Source organism: Bombina bombina, chromosome 7 (assembly GCF_027579735.1).
Source record: "Bombina bombina isolate aBomBom1 chromosome 7, aBomBom1.pri, whole genome shotgun sequence".
NCBI lineage: Eukaryota > Metazoa > Chordata > Amphibia > Anura > Bombinatoridae > Bombina > Bombina bombina.
This window is the reverse complement of record NC_069505.1, coordinates 256,266,663-256,291,885: the sequence shown is the minus strand read 5'-3', so window position 1 is coordinate 256,291,885 and position 25,223 is coordinate 256,266,663. Positions and strand designations below refer to the sequence as shown.

The window sequence follows — 25,223 nt, the reverse complement described above, 5'->3', positions numbered from 1 at the left end:
TGCTGGAGAAGAACAAAATGAGAAGTTAATTTTTTCCTGGGCTCAGCACAGGTTGCACAATGAGCGCATGCAACAAGGAAGGCAGCTGCAAACGCCTCGCTGCATGTTATCATTGTAAGGGATGATGAAGCGCTGGAGAATGTGGGCTCTTCAGCCGTAATACCAACTCAACATATAAAATCCATCAATACACTATAAGCTGTGAAAACATAGATACAAAAATTGCTTTTTGTGGGGCTTTATGTCTCTTTAATTGATGAGAAAAGGCTTTTTGGTCAGGTGGTTCATTTGCATATTTGGCTAAATGTAGTTCCTTAAGGGGGTAGGTTCTAGTCCCTTCAAAGCCTGCTTAGGATTTCATTGCTCTGGTGTTGACAATCTCAACACATTTAAAGATACATGAAAGTGATTTTTTTTTTTATCTAAATGTATCACAGATTTTTTTTTTTATTGTTATTTCCGTGCAGACATATTTTTAAAACATTTTCTGTTTTTCTGTTTGTCTGAGGTGTCAACCTATAGAGCAATTTGTGCTGTGTGATGTCATGCCAACCTATAGAGCAAGTTGTACTGTGTGATGTCATGTCAACATATAGAGCAAGTTGTGCTGTGTGATGTCATGCCAACCTATAGAGCAAATTGTACTGTGTGATGTCATGTCAACATATAGAGCAATTTGTGCTGTGTGATGTCATGTCAACCTATAGAGCAATTTGTGCTGTGTGATGTCATGTCAACCTATAGAGCAATTTGTGCTGTGTGATGTCATTTCAACCTATAGAGCAATTTGTGCTGTGTGATGTCATGTCAACCTATAGAGCAATTTGTGCTGTGTGATGTCATGTCAACCTATAGAGCAATTTGTGCTGTGTGATGTCATGTCAACCTATAGAGCAATTTGTGCTGTGTGATGTCATTTCAACCTATAGAGCAATTTGTGCTGTGTGATGTCATGTCAACCTATAGAGCAATTTGTGCTGTGTGATGTCATGTCAACCTATAGAGCAATTTGTGCTGTGTGATGTCATGTCAACCTATAGAGCAATTTGTGCTGTGTGATGTCATGTCAACCTATAGAGCAATTTGTACTGTGTGATGTCATGTCAACCTATAGAGCAATTTGTGCTGTGTGATGTCATGCCAACCTATAGAGCAATTTGTGCTGTGTGATGTCATGTCAACCTATAGAGCAATTTGTGCTGTGCGATGTCATGTCAACCTATAGAGCAAGTTGTGCTGTGTGATGTCATGTCAACCTATAGAGCAATTTGTGCTGTGCGATGTCATGTCAACCTATAGAGCAAGTTGTACTGTGTGATGTCATTTCAACCTATAGAGCAATTTGTGCTGTGTGATGTCATGCCAACCTATAGAGCAATTTGTGCTGTGTGATGTCATGTCAACCTATAGAGCAATTTGTGCTGTGTGATGTCATGTCAACCTATAGAGCGATTTGTGCTGTGTGATGTCATGTCAACCTATAGAGCAATTTGTGCTGTGTGATGTCATGTCAACCTATAGAGCAATTTGTGCTGTGTGATGTCATGCCAACCTATAGAGCAATTTGTGCTGTGTGATGTCATGTCAACCTATAGAGCGATTTGTGCTGTGTGATGTCATGTCAACCTATAGAGCAATTTGTGCTGTGTGATGTCATGCCAACCTATAGAGCAATTTGTGCTGTGTGATGTCATGTCAACCTATAGAGCAATTTGTGCTGTGTGATGTCATGCCAACCTATAGAGCAATTTGTGCTGTGTGATGTCATGCCAACCTATAGAGCAATTTGTGCTGTGCGATGTCATTTCAACCTATAGAGCAATTTGTGCTGTGCGATGTCATGCCAACCTATAGAGCAAGTTGTACTGTGTGATGTCATGTCAACCTATAGAGCAATTTGTGCTGTGTGATGTCATGCCAACCTATAGAGCAAGTTGTACTGTGTGATGTCATGTCAACCTATAGAGCAATTTGTGCTGTGTGATGTCATGTCAACCTATAGAGCAATTTGTGCTGTGTGATGAGTTGTGCACAAAACAAGCCCTTCAACTTCTGTTTAAAAATCATTGGTAAAGCTCTATCTATCTATCTATTTATCTGTCTGTCTGTCTGTTTCTATCTCTCTATCTATCTATCTATCTATCTATCTATCTATCTATCTATCTATAATCTATCTATCTATAATCTATCTATCTACAGTATTATCTATCTATATATCTATCTATCTATCTATCTATAATCTATCTATCGTTAATCTATCTATCTATCTATCTATCTATCTATCTATCTATCTATCTATCTATAGTATAATCTATGTATCTATCTATCTATCATCTATCTATATTCTATATTTCTATAGTCAATCTATCTGTCTGTCTATCTATAATATATCTATCTATCTATCTGTCTGTATATCTATCTATAATCTATCTGTCTATAATCTATCTATCTATATATCTATCTATCTCTATCTATCTATCTATCTATCTATCTATCTATCTATCTATCTATCTATCTATCTATCTATCATCTATCTATCTATCTATCTATCTATCTATCTATCATCTATATCTATCTATAATCTATATATCTGTCTATCTATAATCTATATATCCATCTTTCTGTTTATCTATCTATCTATCTATCTATCTATCTATCTATCTATCTATCTATCTATCCATCTATATTCTTTATCTATCTATCTATCTATTTATCATCTATCTATCCACACACACAATTAAACTAAAACATGATTTTATAGTGAGTGAATTATTTCTCCTGTTTTTTACCGCACCGTTGGCATAGCACTTAAGCGAAAGCCAGGACCTGGGTTTTGTAGCGTGTTACATAAAATTCTATTTGGCAAGGGATTTAACATGGCGGCACTGTCAGACCTCCAGATATTAGTATGTCTAAAGCTTTCGTCCGAGCGCTACCATTTTCCTTCTAACTTCTGATATGACGCAAGAATAAGAGCGCTGCCGTTTTAACTTGATTTGTGTTAGTATGTGATAATACAAACCATTTTGCACTGCACTTGTAATCTAAGGCATAGGCCTCTAGTTATTAAGCCGCCGACTTTCTTGCATTCAACGGCACCAATACGCTAGCCTAAGATCCCCTAACATCGCTGCCGCGGGCCTGAAAACATTCGACCAAAATAATCAAGAAAGCTGTCAAAAAGCCACGCACCAAGTACGGAGCGATGAGCAGTGGACTGTTGTTAACTAACAGTCATCGATCTCACTGCTCTTCGGCTTATTCGCAGCTTTCTTGGTACCCTGTCACTAAGCACCCACACTATACTAAACTGTTTTACAACCGCCGCTCCCGGAGCCCACCGCCACCTACATTATATGTATTAACCCCTAAACCGGCGCTCCTGGAGCCCGCCGCAACTCTAATAAAGTTATTAACCCCTAAACTGCCGCTCCCGGAGCCCACCGCCACATACATTATATGTATTAACCCCTAAACTGCCGCTCCCGGAACCCACCGCAACTTTAATAAAGCTATTAACCCCTAAACCGCCCCTCCGGGAGCCCACCGCCACCTACATTATATGTATTAACCCCTAAACCGCCGCTCCCAGAGCCCACCGCAACTCTAATAAAGCTATTAACCCCTAAACCTCCGCTCCCGGACCCCGCCGCAACTAAATAGAATGTTTAACCCCTAAACCGCCACTCACAGACCCCGCCGCCACCTACATTAAATTTATTAACCCCTAATCTCCCGCCCCCAATGTCGCCGCCACTATATTAAATTTATTAACCCCTATACCTAAGTCTAACCCTAACCCTAACACCCCCTAACTTAAATATAATTTAAATGAATCTAAATAAATATTCCTATCATGAAATAAATTATACCTATTTAAGAATAAATACTTACCTATAAAATAAACCCTAAGATAGCTACAATATAACTAATAGTTACATTGTAGCTATTTTAGGATTTATTTTTATTTTACAGGCAAATTTGTATTTATTTTAACTAGGTACAATAGTTATTAAATAGTTATTAACTATTTAATAACTACCTAGTTAAAATAAATACCTAACCTAAGTTACAATTACACCTAACACTATACTATCATTAAAATAATTAAATTAACTACAATTAAATAAAATTAAATACAATTAAATAAAATTAGCTAAAGTACATAAAAACAAACACTAAATTACAGAAAATAAAAAAATAATTAATTAAAGAATTTTAAACTAATTACACCTAATCTAATCCCCCTAATAAAATAAAAAAGCCCCCCAAAATAAAAATGCTCTACCCTATACTAAATTACAAATAGCCCTTAAAAGGGCTTTTTGCAGGGCATTGCCCCAAAGTAATCAGCTCTTTTACCTGTAAAAAAAAGTACAATACCCCCCCAACATTAAAACCCACCACCCACACACCCAACCCTACTCTAAAACCACTCAAACCCCCCTTAAAAAAAACTAACACTACCCCCTTGAAGATCACCCTACCTTGAGACGTCTTCACCCAACTGGGCCTAAGTCCTCAACGAAACCAGGCGAAGTCTTCATCCAACCACGCAGAATAGGTCCTCCAGACAGGCAGAAGTCTTCATCCAGACGGCATCTTCTATCTTCATCCATCCGATGAGGAGCGGCTCCATCTTGAAGACATCCGACGTGGAGCATCCATCCAGACCGACGACTACCCGATGAATGAATATTCCTTTAAATGACATCATCCAAGATGGCGTCCCTTGAATTCCGATTGGCTGATAGAATTCTATCAGCCAATCGGAATTAAGGTAAGAAAAATCCTATTGGCTGATGCAGTCAGCCAATAGGATTGAGCTTGCATTCTATTGGCTGATTGGAACAGCCAATAGAATGCAAGCTCAATCCTATTGGCTGATTGGATCAAGGATTAAACTTCAATCCTATTGGCTGATTGCATCAGCCAATAGGATTTTTCCTACCTTAATTCTGATTGGCTGACAGAATTCTATCAGCCAATCGGAATTCAAGGGACACCATCTTGGATGACATCATTAAAAGGAATATTCATTCGTCGGGTAGTCGTCGGTCTGGATGGATGCTCCGCGTCGGATGTCTTCAAGATGGAGCCGCTCCTCGTCGGATGGATGAAGATAGAAGATGCCGCCTGGATGAAGACTTCTGCCCATCTGGAGGACCTCTTCAGCCCGGTTGGATGAAGACTTCTTCGCACGGCTTCCTTGAGAACTTAGGTCCGGTTGGGTGAAGACGTCTCAAGGTAGGGTGATCTTCAGGGGGTTAGTGTTAGGTTTTTTTAAGGGGAGTTTGGGTGGGTTTTAGAGTAGGGTTGGGTGTGTGGGTGGTGGGTTTTAATGTTGGGGGGGTATTGTTTTTTACAGGTAAAAGAGCTGATTACTTTGGGGCAATGCCCTGCAAAAGGCGCTTTTAACGGCTATTTGTAATTTAGTATAGTGGTTTTTTTTTGTACTTTAGTTAATTTTATTTAATTGTAGTTAATTTATTTAATTATTTTAATGATAGTGTAGTGTTAGGTGTAATTGTAACTTAGGTTAGATTTTATTTTACAGGTAGTTTTGTATTTATTTTAACTAGGTAGTTATTAAATAGTTAATAACTATTTAATAACTATTCTACCTAGTTAAAATAAATACAACGTTGCCTGCAAAATAAAAATAAACCCTAAGCTAGCTACAATGTAACTATTAGTTATATTGTAGCTAGCTTAGGGTTTATTTTATAGGTAAGTATTTAGTTTTAAATAGGAATTATTTAGTTAATTATAGTAATATTTATTTAGAGTTATTTAAATTATATTTAAGTTAGTGGGTGTTAGGTTTAGGGTTAGACTTAGGTTTAGGGGTTAATATGTTTATTATAGTGGTGGCGGTGTAGGGGGGGCATATTAGGGGTTAATAAATATAATGTAGGTGGCGGTGGGCTCCGGGAGCGGCAGTTTAGGGGTTAAACAATTTATTTAGTTGCGTCGGGGTCCGGGATCGGCAAGATAGGGGTTAATAAGTTTATGTAGGTGGGGGCGGCAGATTAGGGGTTAATAGGTATAATGTAGGTGGCAGCGGGGTCTGGGAGTGGCGGTTTAGGGGTTAATACATTTATTAGAGTTGCGGCGGGGTAGGGGTTAATAAGTTTATTAGAGTGGTGTGTGGGCTCCGGGAGTGGCGGTTTAGGGGTTAATAAGTATAATGTAGGTGTCGGCGGTGTAGGGGGGGGCAGATTAGGGGTGTTTAGACTCGGGGTACATGTTAGGGTGTTAGGTGTAGACATTTACCATAGGAATCAATGGGATATCGGGCAGCAGTGAACATGAGCTTTTGCTGCTGTCAGACTCAGGGATAGGCACAGACAAAGGCTGTGGCGGACATTTTCCAAAGTACAGACCTTAGTGAAGGACACCAAGGTACATTTGAAATTAAAAACATTATTTTATAGTGCTTGGTGTTATTATACTGATGTAGATACCACTGATCCTATAACCAGCTCTCCTCTGGCTATACCCATGTGCCAGTGTCACTTCTGTGTCTTTGTATAGAGCTGGGTGTTATTATACTGATGCAGATACCACTGATACTATAACCAGCCCTTCTCTGTCTATAGCCATGTGCCAGTGTCACTACTGTGTCATTATATACTGCTGGGTGTTATTATACTGATGTAGATACCACTGATACTATAACCAGCTCTCCTCTGGCTATACCCATGTGCCAGTGTCACTACTGTGTCATTATATAGTGCTGGGTGTTATACTGATGCAGATACCACTGATACTATAACCAGCTCTCCTCTGGCTATACCCATGAGCCAGTGTCACTACTGTGTCATTATATAGTGCTGGGTGTTATTATACTGATGCAGATACCACTGATACTATAACCAGCCCTCCTCTGGCTATATGCATGTACCAGTGTCACTACTGTGTCATTATATAGTGCTTGGTGTTATTATACTGATGCAGATACCACTGATACTATAACCAGCCCTCCTCTGGCTATACGCATGTACCAGTGTCACTACTGTGTCATTATATAGTGCTGGGTATTATTATACTGATGCAGATACCACTGATACTATAACCAGCTCTCCTCTGTTTATACCCATGAGCCAGTGTCACTACTGTGTCATTATATAGTGCTGGGTGTTATTATACTGATGCAGATACCACTGATCCTATAACCAGCCCTCCTCTGGCTATACACATGAGCCAGTGTCACTACTGTGTTATTATATAGTGCTGGTCATTAATATACTGATGCAGATACCACTGACCCTATAACCAGCCCTTGTCTTGCTATACGCATGTGCCAGTGTTACTACTGTGTCATTATATAGTGCTGGGCATTAATATACTGATGCAGATACCGCTGACCCTATAACCAGCCCTTGTCTGGCTATACGCATGTGCCAGTGTCACTACTGTGTCTTTGTATAGAGCTTGGTGTTATTATACAGATGCAGATACACATCCAGTATTTCACTCAGGCTTTATTTATTCTACAACTTATCACCCAATATCGCTAGCAGTCTCTTGACAACAAGACACTAACTTTATTCACACTACATATTTTCTTTTAATTCCTATTATTTAATCAGAAAGAAAAGATGTATATACTAAGGTTGTGGTGGACACTGCAAGGGTTAGTCATGGACACTTGTGTCCGTGTACGGACACCTTGCCTATCCCTGGTCAGACTCCCATTGATTCCTATGGTATCCGTCGCCTCCAGGGCGGCGGATTGAAAACCGGGTACGCTGGGCCAGAAAAGTGGCGAGCGTACCTGGTAGTTCTTTGATAACTTCCAAAAGTAGTCAGCTTGTTCCGAACTTGCGTTCAGAACATCTGTAGTGACGTAACCATCGATCTGTGTTGGACTGAGTCCGGCGGATCGTATGTTACGTCACTATATTCTACTTTTGCCGGTCTGTAAGGTTTGATAACTACTGCGAATCAGGCTCGCCACAAATACACTGCGGAATTCCAGCGTATTTGTGGTTGACAGCTTGATAAATAGAGGCCATAGTATGGATTTTGCATACTGTAGTATAAGTTGCGGTTAGTTTAAAAAACATTCACAAAATATGCACAAAAAAAACTTTTAAACTATTTTAAAGTATTTATCATAAGCCCATGGCTAAAAGATCAGATAATGGATGAGTGTTAAAGGGACATTGTTATGCCAAAATAGCCTGCTCTAAAATTCATGTTTAGCCAACTGGCAGCTCATTGGCAACATATGACCCTCTGTACTATTTCTGTGGCCCATGGGAAAAAGCAGAACAAGAAATGTGTGATTTAGGACTTCTGAGGGATGGTCAAACAAGGTGACTGTAATACAAAAGATCTCTATGTAGGTTAGAACAGCATTTAGAGGGTTCCCTATAACCTTACTTACACCTGGTCCTGTGCCACTGGGCATGTTTAGGAAATATATTATTATATGTTTATAGTTATACATTTTTATACAGCGCTTTAGGCTTGTACAATATTGCCCTGTGGCCCCCGTGTGTTAGGAAGTTGTCTATCACTACAAGTTAATGTCATTTTTGCCTTACTGACCATATCTTGCTATGTAGTTTTTCCGCACCAAGCTATTACAGCGATGGCAAGTAATACAAGATTAATCTTTAGCTTGTAATGAATTAGCATACCAATAAACTACATACACCACTTGCCTTATTCGGTGGAAGTAATACAGGTTTGCTGCCACTGTCATTTTTTTTTCAATACCTCTACTGGTTTTGCAGTTCCTTATCAGAATACCCCTGCTGAAGCCATTTAGAGATAGATATGTAGCAGGGTTATGCTTGTGACATCTGCAGTGTACACTTCTAGTTCTCACAAATGGAAAGTTCTCTTTTTCATACATAAATCACATGAAATGTATGCGACTGCTGCTCCTGGAGGTGTTGTGCTTGGAAATCAACAGCAGGAATTAAACTATGTGTTTAACGTGTTATGTTTGCATTAGAATGTCCCTTTAAAGACTGTATGCCCATTCTGCAGTAGTTGCATTTTACATATATTTTCTAAACAACATAAAAGCTTCTCTTCTATTCAAGTACAGAATTAGATATTGTTATAGTATTTTATTGTTTCACAAATACCAAACCTTATATAATAGCTAAAATGTAACTGACATTGGAAAACCTATATTTTTAGTATCAATTTAAAGGAAGTATATATTAACGGTAACTAACAATCTCCTTGTGCCCCATCTGGAGCTTAATAGGCTGTTTTCTTTGTAGATATTTGTGAACTGAAGTAGAAATGAAAAGAAAATGATCAGTTGTCAACTGTGCTCAATCATTATTTTATTTCTTGGCAGGGGGGCGTCAGGGTAAACTTCCCGTAACAGCTTTTGAAGCTTTGGACCTAGAAATGAAAAGTTGGACACGATATCCCAGCATCCCAAGCCGGCGTGCCTTTGCTAGCTGTGCCATGACTGACAATTCCTTCTTTAGCCTCGGGGGCTTGCAGCAGCCGGGACCGCACAACTTTTACTCCCGGCCTCATTTTGTCAATACTGTTGAAATTTTTGACTCTGAAGGGGGTGAGTCTGTTGTGAAATGTAAACTAATTTATATATTTTTATGTATTGTCATGTTGCAAAAGATCTGCACACACAATAGATGTTTAAAATGCATATTACTTTGAATTATTTTCAGTTGAGCGGGACACTTCCCATAAAAAGCTGCTCTTTTGTTGTGACATATAAATGAGTTCCTTAACTGATTAAACAATCACTGTGTGTAGCATGTTGTATGGTTAGAATCTAAAAAGTCAAGATTAAGCAGAATAATACCAATCAATCGCCTATATTTAAAGTTTTGTCGGTAAAGACCCGCTGTGCTAACGAGCCTTTTTTTTTCTAGCGCACCCTTAAGACAACACTGGTATTACGAGTTGTCTGAATGGCTGCGTTAGCCTCAGAAAAGGGAGCGTTGAGCCAAATTTAGCTCCACTTCAACTCTCAATACCAGCGTTGCTTACGGTAGCGGTAAGCTGGAAAAACGTGCTTGTGCACGATATCCCCATAGGAAATAAATGGCCTGAGCTGGCTGAAAAAAAAACCTAACACCTGCAAAAAAGCAGCGTTCAGCTCCTAACGCAGCCCCTTTGTTTCCTATGGGGAAACACTCTCTAAGTCTACACCTAACACCCTAACATGAACCCCGAGTCTAAACATCCCTAATCTTACACTTATTAACCCCTAATCTGCCACCCCCGCTATCTCTGACACCTGCATTTTATTATTAACCCCTAATCTGCTGCTCCGGACACCGCCGCCACCTACATTATCCCTATGAACCCCTAATCTGCTGCCCCTAACATCGCCAAAACCTATATTATATTTATTACCCCCTAATCTTCCCCCCCCCAATGTCGCCGCCACCTACCTACACTTATTAACCCCTAATCTGCCGACCGGACATCGCCGCCACTATAATAAATGTATTAACCCCTAAACCACCGCACTCCCGCCTCGCAAACATTATAATACATTTTATTAACTCCTTATCTGCCCTCCCTAACATCGCCGCCACCTACCTACAATTATTAACCCCTAATCTGCCGCTACCAACGTCGCCGCTACTATAATAAAGTTATTAACCCCTAAACCTAAGCCTAACCCTAACACCCCCCTAATTTAAATATAATTTAAATTAAACAAACTAAATTTACTATAATTAAATAAATTAATCCTATTTAAAACTAAATACTTACCTATAAAATAAACCCTAATATAGCTACAATATAACTAATAGTTACATTGTAGCTATTTTAGGATTTATATTTATTTTACAGGCAACTTTGTATTTATTTTAACTAGGTACAATAGCTATTAAATAGTTAAAAACTATTTAATAGCTACCTAGTTAAAATAATTACAAAATTACCTGTAAAATAAATCCTAACCTAAGTTACAAATACCCCTAACACTACACTATCATTAAACTAATTAAATAAATTACCTACAATTATGTAAACTAAAATACAATTAAATAAACTAAACTATAATACAAAAAACAAACAAACACTAAATTACAGAAAATAAAAAAATACAATAATTTTAAACTAATTACACCTAATCTAAGCCCCCTAATAAAATAAAAAAGCCCCCCAAAATAATAAAATGCCCTACCCTATCCTAAATTACAAAGTAATCAGTTCTTTTACCAGACCTTAAAAGGGCTTTTTGTGGGGCATTGCCCCAAAGTTATCAGCTCTTTTACCTGTAAATAAAAATACAATACCCCCCAACATTACAATTCACCCGATCCCCCCTTAAAAAAACACTACCCCATTGAAGATCACCCTACCAGGAGCCGTGTTCACCCAGCGGGGCACCGATGGGCCAGAAGTGGACATCCGGAGCGGGAGAAGTCTTAATCCGATCGGGGCAGAAGAGGTCCTCCAAGCGCAGATGTCTTCATCCAAGCGGCATCTTCGATCTTCAATCAACCGGAGCGGAGCAGAGCCATCTTGAATCCAGCCGACGCAAAGCCATCCTCTTCTTCCGATGTCCTAACAGTGAATGAAGGTTCCTTTAAATGACGTCATCCAAGATGGCGTCCCTCGAATTCCGATTGACTGATAGGATTCTATCAGCCAATCGGAATTAAGGTAGGAAAAATCTGATCAGCCAATCGGATTGAACTTCAATCTGATTGGCTGATTGCATCAGACAATCAGATTTTTCCTACCTTAATTCCGATTGGCTGATAGAATCCTATCAGCCAATCGGAATTCGAGGGACGCCATCTTGGATGTTGGGGGGTATTGTATTTTTATTTACAGGTAAAAGAGCTGATTACTTTGGGGTAATGTTCCGCAAAAGGCCCTTTTAAGGGCAGGTAAAAGAGCTGATTACTTTGTAATTTAGGATAGGGTAGGGCATTTTTTTTTTTTTTTTTGGGGGGGGTTTATTAGGGGGCTTAGATTAGGTGTAATTTGTTTAAAATTATTGTAATTTTTTTTATTTTCTGTAATTTAGTGTTTGTTTTTTTTTTTTATAGTTTAGTTTATTTAATTGTATTTTAGTTTACATAATTGTAGGTAATTTATTTAATGATAGTGTAGTGTTAGGTGTATTTGTAACTTAGGTTAGGATTTATTTTACAGGTAATTTTGTAATTATTTTAACTAGGTAGCTATTAAGTAGTTTTTAACTATTTAATAGCTATTGTAGCTAGTTAAAATAAATACAAAGTTGCCTGTAAAATAAATATAAATCCTAAAATAGCTCAAATGTAACTATTAGTTGTATTGTAGCTATATTAGGGTTTATTTTATAGGTAAGTATTTAGTTTTAAATAGGATTAATTTATTTAATTATAGTAAATTTAGTTTGTTTAATTTAAATTATATTTAAGTTAGGGGGGTGTTAGGGTTAGGGTTAGACTTATGTTTAGGGGTTAATAACTTTATTATAGTAGCGGCGACATTGGGGGCGGCAGATTAGGGGTAATAATTGTAGGTAGGTGGCGGCGATGTTAGGGAGGGCAGATTAGGGGTTAATAAAATTTATTATAGTGTTTGGGAGGCGGGAGTGTGGCGGTTTAGGGGTTAATACATTTATTATAGTGGTGGTGATGTTTGATCGGCAGATTAGGGGTTAATAAGTGTAGGTAGGTGGCGGCGACATTGGGGGGGAAGATTAGGGGGTAATAAATATAATATAGGTGTCGGCGATGTTAGGGGCAGCAGATTAGGGGTTACTGCAGGGGCGGAGGGAAGGAGCTTGCTTTGTTTAGCAAGTCCATAGTTCCACCCTATCTAACTTTCCCAAAGAGTAACACTTTCTTCAGCCAATCAGGAGCTGCTCAGCGATATTTTGGACATTGCTTCCAATAGTTTCATGCAGACAAAGACTAGCGATAGGTGGAGCCACGCTTGAATGTGCTGTAGTGCAGCAAGTAAAATGAGTGGCTGTCAGGTGACTTGTTTTTCATGCAAAATACTTTATATAAAGCATGTCTTATACATGTATAAAAAATATTGTAGTTTGCACATATAGTTTTTCTTCTATGCAATAGCCATGCTTACATTGTTAGATACGTATTGATTTTCATCACACCTACTTGGAATATCAGATGTAAACACATATAAGAAGCAAAACAAATAATTAGGATGAATCAATATTAATATAAGACTGAATCACTGAGTTCCAAAAGAGATGAATATTTTATAAGAGAATATTATACTTTGCAGATGCCAGAGAGTGCACGATTATTACTGAACTAAATATAAACTTATAAAAATGCATAATTTGTTCGTGGCCTAAGGTGGGAAATGTATACTTCATAATGACGTGTTGTGTCTCATATAATAGGCAAGTCTGGGAAATTGTATGCAGAAAAACCATCATTTAATGTGCAGCCTAAAGGGAGTTAAAGTGGCAGTTACTTAATAATTTATTTGTGTTGAGAGCTACAGCACCGCTCTGTAAACCACCCCATATCCAAGCATTGGATGAAAACATGAAATAAGCTATATTGTTGCATATTTGTATCTGTTAAAGGGACATGGATGTTGAAATGAAATACTCATAATTCCGAGTGTACAATTTTAAGCCATTTCCAATTATTTCTATTACCAAAGATACCATTTTCTCTTAATATTATGAGACCTATTTAACAAATGTCTGTCGGACCTGATCAGACAGTGCGGATCAGGTCCGACAGACATCGCTGAATGCGGAGAGCAATACGCTCTCCGCATTCAGCATTGCACCAGCAGCTCACAAGAGCTGCTGGTGCAACGCTGCCCCCTGCAGACTCGCGGCCGCCAGCAGGGAGGTGTCAATCAACCTGATCGTACTCGATCGGGTTGATTTCAGGCGATTCCTGTCCGCCTGCTCAGAGCAGACGGACAGGGTTATGGAGCAGCGGTCTTTGTGACCGCTGCTCCATAACTTGTGTTTCTGGCGAGTCTGAAGACTCACCAGAAACACGGCCCTTCAAGTTCCATTCTGAGCTTGATAGATAGGCCCCTATATGTTAACACTTAGCTTCTTTCCATGAGAGCATACTGAGGTAGGCTTAAAGGGACGCTAAACCCCAAAAAATTTCTTTCTTGATTCAGGTAGAGAAAACAATTTTAAACAACATTCCAATTTACTTCTATTATCTAATTTGCTTCATTCTTTAGATATCCTTTGTTGAAGAAATAGCAATACATATGCGTGAGCCAATCACACGAGACATCTATGTGCAGCACCCAATCAGCAGCTACTTAACCTATCTAGATATACTTTTCAGCAAAGAATATCAAGAGAATTAAGCAAATTAGATAAAAGAAGTAAATTAGAAAGTTGTTTAAAAATGCATGCTCTATCTGAATCATGAAAGAAAAAATGTGGGTTGCATGTCCCTTTAATAGCATGCACTTGTTGAGCCTGCATGTAGAACACAGTTTCAAACATAGTCCCAAATACATAGATGTCTGATTTCTGCATGTCTGATTTGTTATGGGAAAGTAGCTTTGCTAAAGAGAACATCCACAGAGATGCAAACAAGGGGCTGACCATGGGTGCTTCAGGGTGTTGGATTGGTGTACTGGGTTGTTCTGGTGGTGTACCGGGGTGTTCGAGAGATGTTTTTGGTGTTCCTTAGGTGTTCTGGGGTGTTCTGTGGTCTTGCGGAGGTCACCAGGGTGTTCTGGGGTGTTCCGGAAGTCACCAGGGTTTTCTGGAGGTGTGGCCAGGGATTTTCGCCTACACATGACAATCAAATAGAATTTATGAAGGCTCTACTGCCCTTGTGAGGCTTCTTGACTCACTGTCATATCTCACTATTGCACAGCTGATGAGCCAAGCAAGGTTGCAGCAAAGTTCTTTCTGTGAGATTGTAGGTTCATAAACAAGTGTAATGAGTCATTGTTGAGTTGTGTATTTCAGCAGTTAAGAACTACATTGCAAAAGATCTGTATATAAAATAAAATGTTAAAAGCATTTAAACTGTAATTTTGTTAGTAAAATTTGTAGGGACAACCTCCTTGAAAAAGTCTGTAATATTTATATCTTATCTCCCTTGCTGTGACATTGTGTTCCAGCTCTTTGTGACTTCCAAGTTGTGGTTCGCCCCCTTCTGCTGGAAATGTTCTCACCTATCGCCATATGTTGTGGCCATAGTGATATACTGTTACCAATATGGTGGTAGCTGTTATATGTTCATTAGGAAAATATTACTAGTACTCTCTACCTCGGAGGAAGTATACAAGGAAGTGGTCTATTTGTGTGGTTCATCTCACACCGTTAGACTATATAATACTGTATGAAACAACATTATTCTTTGTTTGTTTGTTTTTTGCTTAGTGTCTTTCCTAGGGGCAAATTTAATAAGAGGCATTGAATAATGTTCCCAAGCAGGGAACCTGTCAACCTGTTTTCACTCCCAGAGATTAAGCATCCTCTGGTATTTTATTTGCACAATCATTCTTTGATGTAATCCCGCCCCTTCTCTTTTTCTAGCAATCACGTGAGAGCTGGGGATGTCAGTCACTCCAATCAGATCAGTCTAGGAGGATTTTAATCTGCCACAGTCCAGGTTAGGAATCAACAATCTTATGACTGAGTAAGTGTGCATCAGAAGCTGTATTCTCAGCTTCATAAATAGAACCCTTAGTTTGTGAGGCATAACTTGACCCTTAGACACTATATTCACTTTATACCCTTAACAAACTAGACTTAGTAAAATAAAATAAGATTACATTACTGCATTTATCTCTAGGGTGACATTCTGGGATACAGTCAGGCTGTGTCAGCACAAATGCACATTCATACTGTTTATCAGCAGAACACACTGATTCTGGAAATTCATGTTCTCTTATTTTGCGTAAAGCACCCAGACTTGATGTAGGACTCGGTATTAGAATGTTCCATTTACAAATGAAGATTTATTGCTGTTGGAACATAATCCAATTTCTCTGAGCTGCTGCGTTCGTTGTATTCTGTTGATGGTTTAGACTTATCTCTGTCCTTTATTAGAGTTGCAGATTCTTATGTTCTGTTTCTGTCCGTTGGGGAATTAAATTCTGTAGAGGAGTAACAGCAGAGAGGATGCTACACTAAGAATTTATCTCAATTACATGAAGGCTAAAGGCAGCAGTTATGTTAGAAAATGATGAAGAGAAAATTTGCAACATCTTATCTTCTACAGCTTGTGACATAAGCACATTTTGGATTTGGGAGATTGTCATGGGTTTTAAAGTCGGTCTTCTGTAAGTCCTGCAAATTACCCCATCAGGGCAAATGTCCTGAGCTTCTTGGGATGGCCTTATACTTCCATCAATACATCTGACTCCAGCCAACACACCAAACCCATCCATGGACCAACAAAACTGCCCCTCATGTCATGGCTCCACTCATCAAACACTGACGGGTCACTGCCCACAAGCCCCCCTCAACCCCCTGTCCTGGAAAGTGGCAAGTTGGGAGACATGAAGTAGAAAAAGCTCATGCACAATGCCTACTGCTGTATCCGTAGTGTGTCAAGGGCACAGGTTAAGTTATAGTAGAAATACACTGCAAAGCTGCGGCATTGAAAATGATTTCTTGACATATTTAAAATCTAGACAGCCCAGAGGCTTGAAGCTTATATACACATACAGTTCATATATACAGATAGCCCCTGGTTTAGGTCAGGGTCAGTTTCTGAAAGAGCTGTTGCAAAAATAATCTTTGTAAAATGAACCTAATTAAATATTTACAGAAAAGTCAATGGGTTTGGTTGGATGCCCGTTTCAAAGTTGCCCTAAATAATATAGTATTAATATAGGCCTAGATTTGGAGTTTGGCGTTAGCCGTGAAAACCAGCGTTAGAGGCTCCTAACGCTGGTTTTAGGCTACCGCCGGTATTTGGAGTCGTGTAGGTAAGGGTCTAACGCTCACTTTTCAGTCGCGACTTTTCCATACCGCAGATCCCCCTACGCCATTTGCGTATCCTATCTTTTCAATGGGATCTTCCTAACGCCGGTATTTAGAGTCGTTTCTGAAGTGAGCGTTAGAGCTCTAACGACAAAACTCCAGCCGCCGAAAAAAAGCAGGAGTTAAGAGCTTTCTGGGCTAACGCCGGTTCATAAAGCTCTTAACTACTGTACCCTAAAGTACACTAACACCCATAAACTACCTATGTACCCCTAAACTGAGGTCCCCCCACATCGCCGCAACTCGATTAAAATTTTTTAACCCCTAATCTGCCGACCGCCACCTACGTTATCCTTATGTACCCCTAATCTGCTGCCCCTAACACCGCCGACCCCTGTATTATATTTATTAACCCCTAACCTGCCCCCCTCAACGTCGTCGCCAGCTACTTACAATAATTAACCCCTAATCTGCCGACCGCAAAGCGCCGCCATCTACGTTATCCTTATGTACCCCTAATCTGCTGCCCCTAACACCGCCGACCCCTATATTATATTTATTAACCCCTAATCTGCCCCCCTCAACGTCGCCGACACCTGCCTACACTTATTAACCCCTAATCTGCCGAGCGGACCTGAGCGCTACTATAATAAAGTTATTAACCCCTAATCCGCCTCACTAACCCTATCATAAATAGTATTAACCCCTAATCTGCCCTCCCTAACATCGCCGACACCTAACTTCAATTATTAACCCCTAATCTGCCGACCGGAGCTCACCGCTATTCTAATAAATGGATTAACCCCTAAAGCTAAGTCTAACCCTAACACTAACACCCCCCTAAATTAAATATAATTTAAATCTAACGAAATTAATTAACTCTTATTAAATAAATTATTCCTATTTAAAGCTAAATACTTAACTGTAAAATAAACCCTAATATAGCTACAATATAAATTATAATTATATTATAGCTATTTTAGGATTAATATTTATTTTACAGGCAACTTTGTAATTATTTTAACTAGGTACAATAGCTATTAAATAGTTAAGAAATATTTAATAGTTACCTAGTTAAAATAATAACAAAATTACCTGTAAAATAAATCCTAACCTAAGTTATAATTAAACCTAACACTACCCTATCAATAAATTAATTAAATAAAATACCTACAATTACCTACAATAAAACCTAACACTACACTATCAATAAATAAATTAAATACAATTTCTACAAATAACTACAATTACATAAACTAACTAAAGAACAAAAAATAAAAAAGAACTAAGTTACAAAAAATAAAAAAATATTTACAAACATAATAAAAATATTACAACAATTTTAAACTAATTACACCTACTCTAAGCCCCCTAATAAAATAACAAAGACCCCCAAAATAAAAAAATGCCCTACCCTATTCTAAATTAATAAATTTAAAAGCTCTTTTACCTTACCAGCCCTGAACAGGGCCCTTTGCGGGGCATGCCCCAAGAAAATCAGCTCTTTTGCCTGTAAAAAAAAACATACAATACCCCCCCCCAACATTACAACCCACATACCCCTAATCTAACCCAACCCCCCCTTAAATAAACCTAACACTAAGCCCCTGAAGATCTTCCTACCTTGTCTTCACCTCACCGGGTATCACCGATCGGTCCTGGCTCCGATATCTTCATCCAACCCAAGCGGGGGCTAGACATCCACTGAAGAAGTCCAGAAGAGGGTCCAAAGTCTTCCTCCTATCCGGCAAGAAGAGGACATCCGGACCGGCAAACATCTTCATCCAAGCGGCATCTTCGATCTTCTTCCATCCGGTGCGGAGCGGGTCCATGTTGAAGCAGCCGACGCGGATCCATCCTCTTCTTCCGGCGTCTCCCGACGAATGACGGTTCCTTTAAGGGACGTCATCCAAGATGGCGTCCCTCGAATTCCGATTGGCTGATAGGATTCTATCAGCCAATCGGAATTAAGGTAGGAATATTCTGATTGGCTGATGGAATCAGCCAATCAGAATCAAGTTCAATCCGATTGGCTGATCCAATCAGCCAATCAGATTGAGCTTGCATTCTATTGGCTGATCGGAACAGCCAATAGAATGCGAGCTCAATCTGATTGGCTGATCAAATCAGCCAATCGGATTGAACTTGATTCTGATTGGCTGATTCCATCAGCCAATCAGAATTTTCCTACCTTAATTCCGATTGGCTGATAGAATCCTATCAGCCAATTGGAATTCGAGGGACGCCATCTTGGATGACGTCCCTTAAAGGAACCGTCATTCGTCGGGAGACGCCGGAAGAAGAGGATGGATCCGCATCGGCTGCTTCAACATGGACCCGCTCCGCACCGGATGGAAGAAGATCGAAGATGCTGCTTGGATGAAGATGTTTGCCGGTCCGGATGTCCTCTTCTTGTCGGATAGGAGGAAGACTTTGGACCCTCTTCTGGACTTCTTCAGTGGATGTCTAGCCCCCGCTTGGGTTGGATGAAGATATCGGAGCCAGGACCGATTGGTGATACCCGGTGAGGTGAAGACAAGGTAGGAAGATCTTCAGGGGCTTAGTGTTAGGTTTATTTAAGGGGGGTTTGGGTTAGATTAGGGGTATGTGGGTGGTGGGTTGTAATGTTGGGGGGGGGTATTGTATGTTTTTTTTTACAGGCAAAAGAGCTGATTTTCTTGGGGCATGCCCCGCAAAGCGCCCTGTTCAGGGCTGGTAAGGTAAAAGAGCTTTTAAATTTATTAATTTAGAATAGGGTAGGGCATTTTTTTATTTTGGGGGTCTTTGTTATTTTATTAGGGGGCTTAGAGTAGGTGTAATTAGTTTAAAATTGTTGTAATATTTTTATTATGTTTGTAAATATTTTTTTATTTTTTGTAACTTAGTTCTTTTTTATTTTTTGTACTTTAGTTAGTTTATGTAATTGTAGTTATTTATAGAAATTGTATTTAATTTATTTATTGATAGTGTAGTGTTAGGTTTTATTGTAGGTAATTGTAGGTATTTTATTTAATTAATTTATTGATAGGGTAGTGTTAGGTTTAATTATAACTTAGGTTAGGACTTATTTTACAGGTAATTTTGTTATTATTTTAACTAGGTAACTATTAAATATTTCTTAACTATTTAATAGCTATTGTACCTAGTTAAAATAATTACAAAGTTGCCTGTAAAATAAATATTAATCCTAAAATAGCTATAATATAATTATAATTTATATTGTAGCTATATTAGGATTTTTTTTACAGGTAAGTATTTAGCTTTAAATAGGAATAATTTATTTAATAAGAGTTAATTAATTTCGTTAGATTTAAATTATATTTAACTTAGGGGGGTGTTAGTGTTAGGTTTAGACTTAGCTTTAGGGGTTAATCCATTTATTAGAATAGCGGTGAGCTCCGGTCGTCAGATTAGGGGTTAATAATTGAAGTTAGGTGTCGGCGATGTTAGGGAGGGCAGATTAGGGGTTAATACTATTTATGATAGGGTTAGTGAGGCGGATTAGGGGTTAATAACTTTATTATAGTAGCGCTCAGGTCCGCTCGGCAGATTAGGGGTTAATAAGTGTAGGCAGGTGTCGGCGACGTTGAGGGGGGCAGATTAGGGGTTAATAAATATAATATAGGGGTCGGCGGTGTTAGGGGCAGCAGATTAGGGGTACATAAGGATAACGTAGGTGGCGGCGCTTTGCGGTCGGCAGATTAGGGGTTAATTATTGTAAGTAGCTGGCGGCGACGTTGTGGGGGCAGGTTAGGGGTTAATAAATATAATATAGGGGTCGGCGGTGTTAGGGGCAGCAGATTAGGGGTACATAGGGATAATGTAAGTTGCGGCGGTTTACGGAGCGGAAGATTAGGGGTTAATAATATAATGCAGGGGTCAGCGATAGCGGGGGCGGCAGATTAGGGGTTAATAAGTGTAAGGTTAGGGGTGTTTAGACTCGGGGTACATGTTAGAGTGTTAGGTGCAGACGTAGGAAGTGTTTCCCCATAGGAAACAATGGGGCTGCGTTAGGAGCTGAACGCAGCTTTTTTGCAGGTGTTAGGTTTTTTTTCAGCTCAAACAGCCCCATTGTTTCCTATGGGAGAATCGTGCACGAGCACGTTTTTGAGGCTGGCCGCGTCCGTAAGCAACTATGGTATCGAGAGTTGCATTTGCGGTAAAAATGCTCTACGCTCCTTTTTTGGAGCCTAACGCAGCATTTTTTTGAACTCTCGATACCAGAGTTAATTTTATAGTGCGGCCAGAAAAAAGCCCGCGTAGCATTAACAGCCCATCTACCGCCAAACTCCAAATCTAGGCCATAGTCTGGAATGCATACTATAATTGTAAATATTTAAGGGTTCTATTACAATCTACCTGCGATTTGCTCCCAAAATGGAAATGTTTGCTTTTTGCCCAAATTGGAATCCAGTTTCTCATGTGATCACAATAAAAAAATGGATTTGTTTGTTAAAAGCGAGCAGCCACAAACATTTATTCAACAGAAAAGTGTGTTAACCTGTTCTAGAAATAGGTACTAGGTCACCTGAAACTGACAGATACAATAGCCCATTCACACCACTTAAGGTTAAAGTAGAGGTATATTACTGTAACCCCTTTCCTCACTGTACGAGGGAAATACTCATTTACAAGTGACATTAACCTATTGTAGTCTGAATCCACCCTCTACACTGATTAACCATATGCATGCCATTTGTATCTTGGAATGATGGCCATACTTCTATAGTCACATCAGAACACCAACATCTAAAAATGGTGAGTAGGAATCTCTTAAAGTGAATGTTTGATTCTAAGTCATACTTGCACTGTCATGTTTGTCACTAACAGTACTGGTATCTTCATAAATGGGTTTTAAAACAGGCAACACAATTGTAATTTTCTTGTAACCTATTGCAATCTGTACCACTTGATAAACTGAATGCCAGTTGTACTGGTATGTTGGCATGATAAAAATACTGACATCTTTTTCCAATAACTATATTGTCACTTTTAAATTTTCACAAGTATTATTTTTTAAAATATTTGTTTCAATGTTCTTAAAGGGACAGTCTAGTCCAAAATTGTAATTGTTTAGAAAGATAGATAATCCCTTTATTACCCATTTCTCAGTTTTGCATAACCAACATTATATTAATTTACTTTTTACCTCTGTGAGTACCTTGTATTTAAGCCTCTGCAGACTGCCCCTTCATTTCAGTGCTATTTACAGACTTTCATTTTAGTCAATCAGTGGTGATTCGTGAATTTCTCCACAGGAGTGAGCACAATGTTATCTATATGGCACACATGAACTAGCAGTGTCTAACTGTGATAAATTGTCAAAATACACTAAGATAAGAGGAGGTATGCAGGGGCTTAGAAACAGGCAGACATTTAGAGGTTATAAAGTACATTGATATAACAATATTGGTTGTGCAAAGCTGGGGAATGGGTAGTAAAGACAATGTAGCGTATCATGTCCTCCACACATCAATAAATGCCGACAGCATACACTGTCGGCATTTATCATTGCACCAGCAGTTCTTGTGAACTGCTGGTGCAATGCTGCCCCCTGCAGAAACACGGGGCATCAAGCTCCATACGGAGCTTAATAAATTGACCCCATCATCTATCTTTTTAAAAAAAAAAAAAAATTTGGAGCAGATTGTCACTTTAAAGGGACATTATACACTCATTTTTTCTTTGCATAAATGTTTTGTAGATAATCTATTTATATAGCCCATAAAGGTTTTTTTTTTAAATTAATGTATAGTTTTGCTTATTTTTAAATAACATTGCTCTGATTTTCAGACTCCTAACCAAGCCCCAAAGTTTTATGTGAATACGCTCGACTACCTACTCCAGCTTGCTCCTGTTTGTGTAAAGGGTCTTTTCATATGCAAAAGAAGGGGGAGGGGGGGGGGGGAGTGTCTTATTTCACACTTGCAGTAGGCTTTCCAGCTACCTTTTCAACAGAGGTAAACTGACAGCTTCTAAGTAAGTTTTTAAACAGTTTTATACTGAATTTTTATATCAGTATCTGTGCATATTATTCTTTATTGTAGTGTCTATTACATGCAGTTATATGAAAATGAGTGTATACTGTCCCTTTAAGGAGCATTTCCATTTTGGCTGTTGTTTATACAAGATGGCAACTATATGGGTTTCTATGGAAAGGACTTTTAATATCTTCTTATACTGAAAGTTTAAAGCGTGAACCAGAGCGGGTTGCCTAGGAGACACTCAAACAAGATTGTGACTTTATGACATAAGGGACGCACAAGTCCAAACATTATTGAACTCACATTCAGAGGTGCCTTTCTGTTTAGGAGTTCAATAATAAATAAATAAATGTCTTTTAGTGAGGATCCAAAAACAAGATTGTGGATGCAGGAAAGAGCCAAAAACACGCTATTGTGATTGCGTCAAAACGAAGAGTGTCCTTTTTGGCCAAAAAAATATTAGCCACATAAAGGCCTCAGCCAATAAATTGCGGTCAAGGCCTTAATTAGGTAATAAAATTTACTTAAGCTTGCACACAGTAACTAAATGTAAAATATAAAAAAGTTGCATCTGCCAAAATACTAAATCTCAAAATAAAGAGTGCTCATAAAATATACGTGTGTTCAACGGGCACTGCAGGGTTCCCAACTGTTCCAGACATCTGTGCCCTTCACTTTCTGTCCTCAATATTTCATAATTGAAAATATATGTTGTTACTGTTTGTAACAATTGACAACAAACAAACAAACAACAACTGATAAGAAACATACTTTAAAGAAGAAAATAATATATATATATATATACACAGTATGTATATATAATATACAATCCCTTGACTTGTTTCAAATATTTAATTAAACTTTATCAAATATACCTGACACAGTTAGTAACACAACTTATTCATAGCTATTACAACATACATATAAATAAATAAATGTGCATACATCTCTTGTCTCTGACAGGTGTATGATAATGTGCTTTGCCTTATAAAGTTTACTTTTTGTCTACGGCGAGAAAGGTCTGAGTTTGTTTTGCTGTTACTTATCACCAGGTTAATCTGAATCCTACCTCAGAAATAAGTTAAATTTAACTTGAACTCAACGCTGTCAGTTGTTCAGACCTGGGCACAGAGATCATTAATCATGGTGAGACATTTTTAGCTTTTCTCTGGGTATCTTCAATATTCAAGACAATGCTACTGGGTCAGTCTATATTTAATAGGATATCATTCCTTTATTGTGCAACCTCAGCCACATAACTGTTCTCATATATATATATATAGTGAATTAAAACAAACCCTGAATTGACTTTATAAGTTGCTTTTTGAGTCTGTAAAATCAGTTACACAGACAAGGATGAAAAAAGATATTTTGTTAAAATGTCTTTAGTGCGGATGGACCAGATGGGTGCACAACGCGTTTCATCAGTTGCATGCAGTGCTTTATGACAGAAGGAGCATGTCAAAGTGGGCTAGAGTTATATATTTTTTTTCTATTGAGAATGGTTTGAAATTCAACTCATAAGCTTCTTTATGACTCTATAAATATCATGTTAATATTTGTATTGCCCTATTCTTGGTGAACATTTATTAAAATGAAATTTGAATTACATTATTTTTCTTTTTGTTTATTTATCTGTAAAAATTAAGTTATATCTCATGTTTATGATGTCACCAACCATGTTGCTTTGTCTTACAGCTGTTTGTAATCTTTACTGTTATAACTTGTTGTGATAGCACTGAAACCATGGGGCCTATTTATCAAAGGTCTTGCGGACCAGATCCGACAGTGTGGATCAGGTCCGCAAGACCTCGCTGAATGAGGAGAGCAATACGCTCTCCATATTCAGCATTGCACCAGCAGCTCACAAGAGCTTCTGGTGCAACGCCCCCCCCTGCAGACTCGCGGCCAATGGGCCGCCAGTAGGGAGGTGTCAATCAACCCGATCATACTCGATCGGGTTGAATTCCGGCAATTCCTGTCCGCCTTATCAGAGCAAACGGACAGGGTTATGGAGCAGTGGTCTTTAGACCGCTGCTTCATAACTGTTGTTTCTGGCGAGTCTGAAGACTCAACAGAAACACGGGCCCACAAGCACAAGCTCCGTTTAGAGCTTGATAAATGGGCCCCCATATATCTTGTTTGTCAACAATGACTCCCTTCGTCCATAGGATCCCTGATATGGAAAAACAGAACCTTCTAAATATCATATGGTTTATAAAACCATTCCCTCTTTATATTCTATAGTTGTCACATGATCCTCTGGAAGTCATATGGTCATCACATGATCCTCTAGATATTATATGGTATTGATGTGATGGATGTTAAACTAATAAACATTTTTGTTTTGGTTGCCTACACTTTAGTTT

The 25,223-nt window shown here is 38.7% G+C and overlaps 1 protein-coding gene across 1 annotated transcript in view; it reads left to right on the top strand.

The window, feature by feature from the left end:
• Window positions 1–25,223, top strand: part of KLHDC8B (kelch domain containing 8B) — a 260,084-nt gene that overhangs the window by 103,051 nt on the left and 131,810 nt on the right. The window contains exon 3 of the mRNA XM_053688954.1: window positions 9,329–9,553. Coding sequence (XP_053544929.1) covers window positions 9,329–9,553 — 225 coding nt within the window. The remainder of the gene's footprint in view (window positions 1–9,328; window positions 9,554–25,223) is intronic.